General features: G+C 32.4%; 1 protein-coding gene across 1 annotated transcript; it reads left to right on the forward strand.

The window, feature by feature from the left end:
- The first annotated feature begins 4410 nt into the window (after positions 1 to 4410).
- LOC124942610 (stemmadenine O-acetyltransferase-like) lies at positions 4411 to 6516 on the forward strand. Its single transcript, XM_047483146.1, has 3 exons — positions 4411 to 4608; positions 4707 to 4769; positions 6040 to 6516. Exons 1-3 carry the CDS (start codon positions 4411 to 4413, stop codon positions 6514 to 6516), a joined length of 738 nt encoding a protein of 245 aa, XP_047339102.1.
- The last annotated feature ends 4763 nt before the right edge of the window (positions 6517 to 11279 follow it).

Consider the following 11279-nt stretch of genomic DNA (forward strand, 5'->3'; position numbering starts at 1 on the left):
CTTTATAAATTAACATTTTTGAAGCAACATGGTATTGTACACTTACGGATGATCCATAATGGCATTTTCTCTTACACATCTTCATTGAAACAAATGGCTATTGTCATTCTTTATTTGTCCTTTTTTCTTCCCTCAAGTTGTTTTTGTAGAAAATGAATGATCAACTAGAAATTTATAAAACACCCCATTTTCATCCATGTTGAAAACATCTTTTATGATAAACAACCATAATTTCTCTCTTATTGTTGGCAAGTTGTTATCCTCATCTCCCATATTGACAGACCCTCTTTCGCCAAAACGCCTAAAGGACTTGATACAATGTCGTGATTTAAACCTCTCCACCCAACCAAGAGAGTAATCAAACTCTAGACCATTATCACCATACAATATTTTCATAAAATTTGTTTCCTTCTCTTGAATTAACTCCCTCCATATATTTACCTGCTCTTGATGCTTAAGAACCATTCATACAAAGCATTTTCTAGATTTGGAAACTTGGCGGATTTGTGTCGTATGTCATTAGGTTTCGTCAAATAAGTCGAGAGATATTTTGATGACCGCTTAATTGTATTCTATATTGTCGCTTGACTAATCTGGATGTTAAATTTTTCGAAAACCCATTTTTGTCGCTCTTTTTGAGATGAAGTTGGATTCTCGCTTTTATACTCGCGCAATGCTTTACGCATTTCACATTTCATGGTTGTATGCTTCACCCCTTTGAGATGGGAAGCTATTATAGATTAATACAACAAGAAAGAAGAGAGTAATATAAGATTAATTAGTGAAGAAAGAAGATATAAAAGTAGTAGAATATTGTATATTGAATGTATGTACTCGAAGATGAATATTTTGAGATGAAAATCATCTTACAACATAGGATATTACACCATTTACAGTACATATCAAATGACTTTGAGAATAGAAAAAGTTTAATAATTGATTATACTTTAACAACTTATACAATAAATGAACCCTACTATATAGAATTTGAATTTTAAAATTCAACAACATTCAATGAAATTATATTTTATTATTATACATGTAAAATAATAAATTATTAACTTTATCGATTAAATAATATTTTGATAATATAATATTGTTTAGATGGTCCAACGTTATTACTTTATAGAGAGTCTACTGTAGTAAACATTGAACTACTCCAGCCATTATAATAAATCACTATAATATTTAAGTATTAATCCCTAAAAAAATTAAATTTTTGTAAAATAATCTATGTTGATATATAAATAAATTAAAATAGTAAAAGGAAAAAATATTAAAATAGTCAAATATCATATTGCCGTACATAAGAATAGACGAATAAGAAATAGATAAAAGGAGATAAATAAATTAATTAATTAATATAAAAAAAGAGAGAAAGAAATAATGAATATTTAATTAATAATTTTTTTTAAAATTAACCATATGTTTAAGCAACTTTTATTAGTTAATACGTTTAATTGTGCTAGTTATACAAGTACATAGATTCAAATGAACTTTTTTCCTTTGAATTTACTTGGTTTGTCGGGTCTAAAGATACGTGGTTAACTTGGATATATATGTGAGAGTAAATGGATAATTGAGTCGGATTGTGGGTTGACCCACCCATAAACTTAAAACAACTAAAAAAAATTAAAAATGTTATATGTATGTTTTGAACTTTATAAAGAGACATATGAAAAAGTGTGAGTCACAAGATGTCAACTAATTAACTAATGGGTAATATATGTTAAATACAAAATATATATACATACATAATATTATAAAATTATTTCAACAGTTTCAAGTGGTCTAGTGGTTAACGTATTCATATTTTACGTTTAAGAATAGAGTTCAAATCCTAAAAACTGTAAATTTAAAAGTTAGTATTATAAATATTTTAGAGATCAATGATAAAGAATACATTTTTGAGTATAATATATGGTGGCACAACTTTTAAACAAGGGATAAGAGGAATGTGAAAGTGTGAGGTCATATTTCTTGGTTGGTTTGACGAGCATTTTAAAATGTGAGGTCACGAGATGGAGGTCGGGTGGTGGGTAATTTATTAGCCGAGAAGATAAAGAGGCATATGAAAAAGTGTGAGTCACAAGATAATGTATAATTGGGGGTTAGTGATTGGTTTGATGAGGTATAAGAGACATGTAATCAATTGGTATTGGTTGTTGATTTGTTGAAGTGGGGGTAAAAGATGTAGTCTAAGATTGGTGAGTTGTTTGTATAGTGGATAAAGAGATAAATGAAAAAGTGTAAGTCGCAAGATAAGGGTCATTGGGGGATTAATGGTTGGTTTGAAGAGGGATAAGAGGTCTGTGATCGTTTGGAATTGGTTGTTGGTTTGTTGAAGTGAGGGTAATGAGGTTGACTAAGATTGGTGGGTGGTTTGCCGATGGTTAAGAAATAAAAATATATTTAAGAAAAATAAAAGATTATATATATAATGAGACATAAAATATAAAAAGTAATATATTTTTATTATTATTATATATATTGTAGGAGAGAGAAAATAAAGAATTAATTAGGAAAGAGAAAGAATAATTATTTCAAGAGAAAATAATTATTATTTTAGGAAAAAGAATGGATGATTGTTGATGGAGCGTGTAGTAAACCTCCAAAATCTTAAATTAAGTGTTATTAGAATATATAGAGGATAAAGAGCAAATAAAAAAGTGTGAGTCACACGACGTCGACTAAGATTTCGTTGGTGGTTTCCTTAGTGGATAAAAAGGCGTATGAAAAAGTTTGAGTCACAATAGATCGACTAAGATTACTGAGTGGTTTGCCGAGAGGATAAAATTGTGATTGATGGTTGGTTTGCCGAAGTGAGGGTAAAGTAAATATAAGAAGTTTTCTTAACAAATAATATATTTGTGGTTAAAAATATATGAATGAGATGTTGATTGACTAAAGTGGTCGATTGGGGATTGGTTGTTGATTTGTTGAAGTAGGTGGTAAAAGAAGTCATGATAAGAGTAAATATGATAAAAATGTGAGATGGGGATTTGTGGTTTATTTGTTAGGGATAAGAAGTCGATAATACAAGGAGATATCGATGGTTAAAAATATATAAATGAGATATTGATTAACTGGAGTATAAGAGGTCGAAATTAGGATTGGTGGGATAAAGAGACATATAAATCAATTGTGGAGATTGATGTTTAGTTTAACAAGGGATAAGAGTTATGTGAAAGTGTGTAAGGTCATAAGATGTGATGAGATTAGATGTCGATTGAAAACTTGGTAATTAGTTTGCCAAAAATGCGGAATAATTTAAGAACTCGGTAACAAAGGAGATATTAGTGGTTAAAAATATAAGAATGAGATGTTGATTGACCGAAATATAAAAAGTGTCTGAGGTCACGAGATTAGAAGTCGATTGTGGTTGGTGAGTTATTTGTCGATGGACAAAGAAACATATGAATAAGTTTGAGTCACAAGATGAGAGATCGATTGAGGGATTGTTGTTAGTTTGACGAGGATAAGAGGTGTGTAAGAGTGTGTGAGGTCACGAGATGAGATATTGATTGAGATTTTGTGGTTGGTTTACCAAAGTGGGGTAAAAAAGAGGTTGCTGTAATATAAAAGAGGATGGTAATAAATGAGATATTAGTGGTTAAATTATTTGAATGAGACGTTGATTAATTGAATTGTAAGAGTATGTGAGGTCCAAGATTTAAGGTTGATTGAGATTTGTGGTTAATTTTCCGAGTGGATTAAGAGGAATATGAAAATATCTAAGTCACAAGATAAAAGGTCGATTGGTGGTAAAAGAGGCCACAATAAGGGTAAAAATTATGAGATGAGAGGCGGGATTGATGGGTATAAGAGATCGACAATAAAGGAGATATCGGAAGTTAAAAATAATATGAATAAAATTTTGATTGACCGAAATGTATAAAATGGGATAGCTCACGATACTAGAGGTCAATTATTATTGGTGGTTGATTTGTCGAGTGTGATGAAATGCATGTTAAAAATATGAGGTCATGATATGAGACGTCAATTGAGAATGGTGGTTGATTTGACGGAAAATAATAAGTGTATGAAAGTGTGTGGTCATAATATGAGATGTGAATTGTGTGATTGCTTGTTTGTCAAAATGGTGGTAAAAAAGGTCACGTTAATAGATAGATAAGATGTGGATAATAGTGTAAAGCACGTCTAACATTACTTTAAATAAGAGGAAAATGTATGCTAACACTTTAAGTAAATCTCTTGATCGATATTGGTCTCAGTTATGGTGGTGATAGTCAGTGTCTAGTATCTGGTTACTCAGATTCTGACTATGCTGGAGATGTAGACAGTAGAAGATCGATGACCGGTTATGTATTCACACTTGGTGGTTCTGTTGTGAGTTAGAAGGCTACACTATAGCCGACAATAACCTTGTCTACTACAGAGGCAGAATATATGGCCTTGACAAAAGCTGCTAAGGAGGGAATCTGGTTGAAAGGATTGGTTATTGAGTTGGGTCTACATCACGATCAGGCTTCAGTGTACTGCGACAGTTTGAGTGCAATATTCTTAACCAAGGATCAAGTTCACCATGAAAGAACAAAACACATTGATGTGAGGTACCATTTTCTGAGAAGTGAGAAGAGGATCAAGGTAAACAAAGTGGGGACTACAGACAATCCAGCTGATATGTTTACCAAGCCGGTTCCGCAGAGCAAGTTTCAACACTGTTTGAACTTGCTCAATGTTAGAAGCTGTTGATTGCCCTTGAAGGGGCAAGGCCTGAGGCAGAGCAGGTCACATCTGGGCATTCAGTGCAATGCATCTATTTTGTTTATCTGGGCATTCAGTGTAATGCATCTGTTTTGTTTATCTGGGCATTTAGTGTAATGCATCTGTTTTGTTTATCTGGGCATTTAGTGTAATGCATCTGTTTTGTTTATCTGGGAATTTAGTGTAATGCATCTGTTTTGTTTATCTGGGCATTCAGTGTAATGCATCTGTTTTATTTATCTGGGCATTCAGTGTAATGCATCTGGCACATCTGGTATTTAAAGTACATCTGGTGTATCTGGCTCATCTCGTATTTAAAGTAAATCTGGTGCATCTGGCTATCTGGGAAAATATATCTGGGCATTCAGTGTAATGCATCTGGAACATCTGGTATTTAAAGTAAATCTGGTGCATTTGGCTATCTGGGAAAATATTCAAGTCAAGGTGGAGATTTGTTGGGTTTCTTTGCCTAGAATATTCTTTTTGTATGATTGTCCCACATCGGAAGATGATGGGAGTTGGGGAAGTTTCTTAGTGTATAAAAGAAACTCTCCCCTCTTTGATTCATTGCACCCAATATTTGTTAGTTCTCTTTTGAACTATTCTGAGTATTTGTTAACTGCGGAGGTATCGCAATTGGCACCTATGTCCCACATAAGATTGCAGACGGGGTCTAATTTTTCTCATTCATGATATCGTGGGCTACCATATGTCGCCAACAAGATAACATGATTAATATCCTTAAGCCGAGCTTTCCCTCATCATCCCTCTTCCGGCCAAAGGAGAAACACCACTACAATCCTCAATCCGAAGACTGTAAAGAGACCCTTGTTACTAGGAGGTTTGTTTTTGACGCAAGTAAGATAAGTTCAATGAGAGCAAAGGCGAAAATTGATCATGATCATCCTGTTGGGTTTCTTTGCCTAGAATATTCTTTTTGTATGATTGTCCCACATCGGAAGATGATGGGAGTTGGGGAAGTTTCTTAGTGTATAAAAGAAACTCTCCCCTCTTTGATTCATTGCACCCAATATTTGTTAGTTCTCTTTTGAACTATTCTGAGTATCTGTAATCCGTGTTAACGATTATAGTGAAATATTTTTCAGTGGCTCTGCCCGTGGATTAGTCAGCAATTTTGCTGGATACCACGTTAAATCGGGTGTCGTTTTCATTCTATCTTTTACTATTATTATCATTGTTCTTGCATCCGTTATTACACATCCCATTCCAACCCGAGTGGAAGTAGTATCGACTTTCATATGGAAGTACGCTACGGTCGATAAGCCTGTCAAACAATACATCGCATTTCAGGCGGTGAACCTAAGGAGCCGAATGGTGCCTCCATTGTCGGAGCATGCAATTGGGAATCTCCTCGTGTTGGCATATGCATATTGCAGCTACGAAGACTCCAATGATTTAACAGTGATGGGAAGGAAGGTGAGGGAAGGGATCCAGAGAATTGACGACGAGTACATAAGGCCTATTCAAGGGGATGAAGGGTATGCAGTGATGATGAAAAATTGGATGAAGATAGAGGAGCTGTCAACAAGAGAGGATGCCAATATCTTTAGATTTAGCAGTTGGTGCAGGTTTCCTGTTTATAATGTTGATTTTGGTATGGGGAAGCCTGTTTGGGCGAGCATAGGCAGATTTAACAACAAGAACTGCGCTATTCTGCTGGATTCAAAATGCGGAGACGGAATAGAAGCGTGGGTTACTATGAATGAACAAGACATGGCTCTTTTTCAGCTTGCTTTTGTTAGAGCTAATACATCAACATCAACTTAAATTAACTTGCATCAACTAGACATCATTCCATTTAATCTTTCAGCTTTGAAATATAAATTTGTTGTTATGTATTTGCATAATTAGTTAATTTAAATATATCAACTATAATATATATATATATGAAATAGAAAATAAATTATAAAATATTAATATATTCTATGTAAAATTTATTAGAATTATATATAATATACTAAATTTCTATGGGTAAGTACCTATTTTTTCATCCAAAATTTAAAATAAATTTGTCCGGTCTAATATGATAATTATACTTGATTATTAGATTGAGAGAACAAAAATCAAAAACACTTTTCATGAATGATTTTATATGACCCTTTAAAAACAACATCCAATTAAAGAATATGACTGTTTTATTACGATGATATAGAAATAGCACTAAAAATATTACGTGACAATAATCCATAATGTTTTTACTTTAAGAATAATATGAGTTCGACTGAGTTGAATTATTTGAAAAATTAAGAATTCAATATGTTTAGTTATCTATTGTGCGTATTTGGAAGAACTCACAAATTACGAATTTATTCTCTAAATATTTGCTACATGGGTTTTTCATGAAAATATTGTTCCACTACAAAATAATGGTCAAATCGCAACATATAGCTGCAACATTTATTTTTTTAATGCAAGTTTTGAAGAACAACAATCCGCAGTGCAATAAAAGTTTGAAATATTGCAAAATTTTCAAATATATTTTCAACCAAAACGATTTTTTACGGAAAATATAATCTGAAAAATATTTAATTCAAAATATATCACTATAAATAGAAAAATCTAATATTTTTTCTAAATCTATATTAATATAGCTTTATAAATAAACTAGTAATTAAGTAGCAATAGAATAATGTTTATAATATCACTAACATATATTCACGTCAATATTTATAAAATGTTTTGCAATAAAATTTATTTTCATTAATTATTATAACAAATATTATATAAATAAGTTTGTGATTATTGCAAATTAAAATATCAAGTTATTGGGATAATATTGATAAATAAATTTGTAATTAACATTGCATTAACACAAATAAATAATATATTCACAACTGGTACTGCAATTCTATTACAATTTCTTACTGCAAATTATATCACAATTTTATATAATAATTTTGAAAATATTTTTCGAAATATTTGTAATATAATAGCTTTAAGTTATGCATTAATTACTATATATAATTTCTTCACAACTAGTTCTACAATGGTATGAAATGTTATTATTGCAAACTACATTGCATTTATATTTATTAGTTATGAAAATTTCATTTGACATATTTGTTATATACCAATAATAAGTTTAGGAATAATAATCATATATATTTTTTTCGCAAAAAGTTCTGAATTGTATGATATCATATTATTGCAAAGTACATTACAATAATATTTAATAATTTTGAAAACATTTATTAATAATTTATTAGTAGTAGGTTTCCCATTAACATTTATAAATAATCTCTTATCATTATAATGTGCATTAAACTATATGAATTTTTACATAAAATATATTTTTTAACATATTAATAAATATTAAATGCAAGAGTAGTTGCGAGTCTTATTAAATTAAGTCTCATTGGTTCCCGTTTCACTATCAATTCGGCCAACCATAAACGTCTTTTCCACTTCCACACACCATCATTAAACTCTTTTCACCATTTCATTTTTTCATGATTTCAAAAGATCTTCCAATTTCTTTAACATATTTCCATTTCTTCATCAAATTGTTTCTCCAACATATTTCTCTCTATACACTCTTTCTTTTCATCTTTTCATCATGGTTTTAACACGATCTACTCGCAAACAACTGCTTTCAAGGACACCAAACTCATCCACTCCTTTCTACGACCTAAGCTCCGAAGATGAGAACGAAACGACACTAGAGATAGCATCTACTGAGCTCCAAACCGTCAAGACGGAGCTTGCAACCTCTATTTCAAAAATAGCAAGCTTGGAAGCTAATAAAGGCTACGAATGATGGAATATATATTGTCTTTGTTGATATACGCAAAATAAATAATATAACTGTCAAGGTTGTCAATGACACGACCAAGAAGGTATGTCATATTTTGTAGATACTTTGATTTTTATTAAAATGTTACCTTTTTCGAGTAGAATAAGTATTTTTAATGACCAATATTTACCACGGCGAATGTTCGCTGTGGTTAATAATATGTATTAGTGTCGGCGATCACTTCGTCGTGGTTAATAACACTTATTAGTGTTGGCCATGTACTGCTGTCATTAATAAATATTATTAACAACGACTTTCATTGTATTCGCCGTGGCTAATATTTTTGGCTTTCCCGCCACACTCACGCCGTTATTATTAGCCACAGTTCTGTGATTAACGCCGTGACTAAAAGTCATATTTCCCTATGCTTTCAATGTCTTTTTTAGATTCTCATAGACTACCAATTTCCTTCAAATCAATATGCAATCCATGTTCATTTGAGATATTCTTCAATTTGTTAAGAGGAAATTGAAGATATCTAAGAACGAACACGATTGCATATTAGTTAGAAGCTCATTGGTTGAAGATCACAAGGAGAAACCAATTTCTCTAGTCACTTAACACGTTCCTTACAGAATTTTCTCAATGATCATCAATCTTTTCATCGAAATTTTCATCATCTTAATTAGTTAGAATGATTAATTAAAGATGTAGATTTCCAAGAAGAGTCTGATTGTCTATTGATGAAATCACTTTTCCTAAACTATTGATATTCTTCAAACCAACATGCTATTCGGGTTCATTTGAGATATTCTTGTTAGATAAAATTAGACCGGTTAATAGAACTTAACACAAATAAACCTACTATGCAGGAACAGACAAAGAACCGGACTGGTCAAATCAATGAACCGGTTAAGAAGATCAACCGGTCAAGTTATCAAACCGACCAGAAACATGACCGCACAAAGAAGGCAAGATCGGTCAAAACCATAGGCCGCAAACACCAAGATAGTCGGTCATTAACCGACCAGAAGCCAAAGCAATAACCGGAAGCCATCCAGTTTAGACAAATAACCGACCAGTATAAGAAGATACTTCGAGTATCTGTTGAGAATGATACCAAAGGAACAGACTGAACATTTCCATATTCATACAAGTTTGAGGACAGTCTGCAGGCTGCAGAAGACCGTCCTACAAGATCTTTCCACTTCAGGATAAATCAGAAAGGAAATCTTCCAAGTACAGATAACTGTCTAACCGACAGTCACCATATTGAGTAAAAGACAAACCTAGCAGGTTTGTCTTACATACTGGAAGATCAGATCGTCAGGTCTGAAAAGTTGACCGCCAGGTCTGAATCACTGAACCTCTGCTCAACCAATCAAATTCAAGGAAATGAAATGTGACCGTTGGCACATTTCACCTATAAAAGGAGCAGCTGAAGAAGAGTAAATGCGGGACACAGTGGACAATTAATTTGCAAGTGATAAGTGTGTGTTCTATCTCTAGAAAGCTTATGTGCTAAGTTGAAGTGTAATTCTACAATTTCGGTTAAAATTGTACGAGTGTTATCGAGCAGGAAATAAGTCTCGATCGGATTGTATTTGTATTCCTTAGTGAATATCCTTCTCGCGGTTTCGAGAGGAAGGGGTGACATAGGAGTTTTATCTCCGAACATCCATAAAAACCCGTCTTGTTATTTACTTTCTGTCGGCTCTATATTCTAACCGATCTGTACTAACCCATTTACACCGCTATAACCGATTCAACACTACCTAAACCGAATCACTAAGATCCAAAACCGACCCAGCAACTTCCAAACCTGTCTTATCCAAAAACCGGTTCTGCCTATCTCGTGAGTGTGCTACTTCAACCTGAAACAAACCTCTTCCGCGCTTGAACCTGGTTCAAGGGTTTGTGATAGTTTGTGTAGTATTGAAACCCCGGTGTTGATCTCTAACCGGATTAATCACCACCCTTTGAGTGAGACGCGCTAACCGGCCCAACCCCGGTCCTCCAGCCGCGACCTAGATCCTAACAATTTTTCATTTTGTTAAAATAATTTAAAGATATCTAAAAAGGACCCCATATCATGTTGGTTAGAACCTCATTGGTGGAAGATCATAACGAGAAACCAATTCATGCAGTCACTTATCACGTCCCTTACAAAATTTTCTCAATGATCATTAATCCATTCTTTGAAATTTCAAAGAAGAGTCTAATTGTCTATTGATGAAACCACTTATCCTAAATTACTAATTTCCTTCAAAAAAAATAAATTTCAATCCGGGTTCATTTGAGATAATCTTCAATTTTTTATAAGGAGATTGAAGATATCTAAAAAGAACCCGATTGAATATTGGTTAGAAGTTAATTGGTTGAAGATCACAAAGAGAAACCAATTCCTACAGTCACTTAGCATGTTCCTTACAGATTGATTTTTTGAGAGAATGTGATGTTACACGTTTGGAGATTGATTTTTTTTTGAAAAATACATAATTAACAAGATAATAAAAATCATATGATATGGTGAAGGATTCAATGATTCTTTTGTTGATTCATAAGATGTAAACATTTACAAATAATAAAAATGATATGATGTCACAATTTTTTCAATATTTATCAAATTTCTATAGTTAGAATGAATTGAATTTTCATTAAATTATCATCAGAGTTTGTATGATGAAAATATTTCTTTAATCAAACATTATTAACCACGACATTAGGTAATGACGTGGTTAATATGTACACTTTAACCACGGTATTATGTAATATCGTGGTTAATATGTATTCACCA

This window comes from Impatiens glandulifera, chromosome 1, assembly GCF_907164915.1.
Source record: "Impatiens glandulifera chromosome 1, dImpGla2.1, whole genome shotgun sequence".
NCBI classification, from domain to species: Eukaryota; Viridiplantae; Streptophyta; class Magnoliopsida; order Ericales; family Balsaminaceae; genus Impatiens; species Impatiens glandulifera.

What these genes read in the sequence shown, in the direction of transcription:
- LOC124942610 (XM_047483146.1), top strand. Translation starts at nt 4,411, where the DNA reads ATGGCCTTGACAAAAGCTGCTAAGGAGGGAATCTGGTTGAAAGGATTG. An exon ending in GAAGTGAGAAGAGGATCAAG is followed by an intron (nt 4,609 to 4,706) that starts GTAAACAAAGTG and finishes GCTCAATGTTAG; the next exon opens with AAGCTGTTGATTGCCCTTGA. An exon ending in AGGTCACATCTGGGCATTCA is followed by an intron (nt 4,770 to 6,039) that starts GTGCAATGCATC and finishes ATCGCATTTCAG; the next exon opens with GCGGTGAACCTAAGGAGCCG.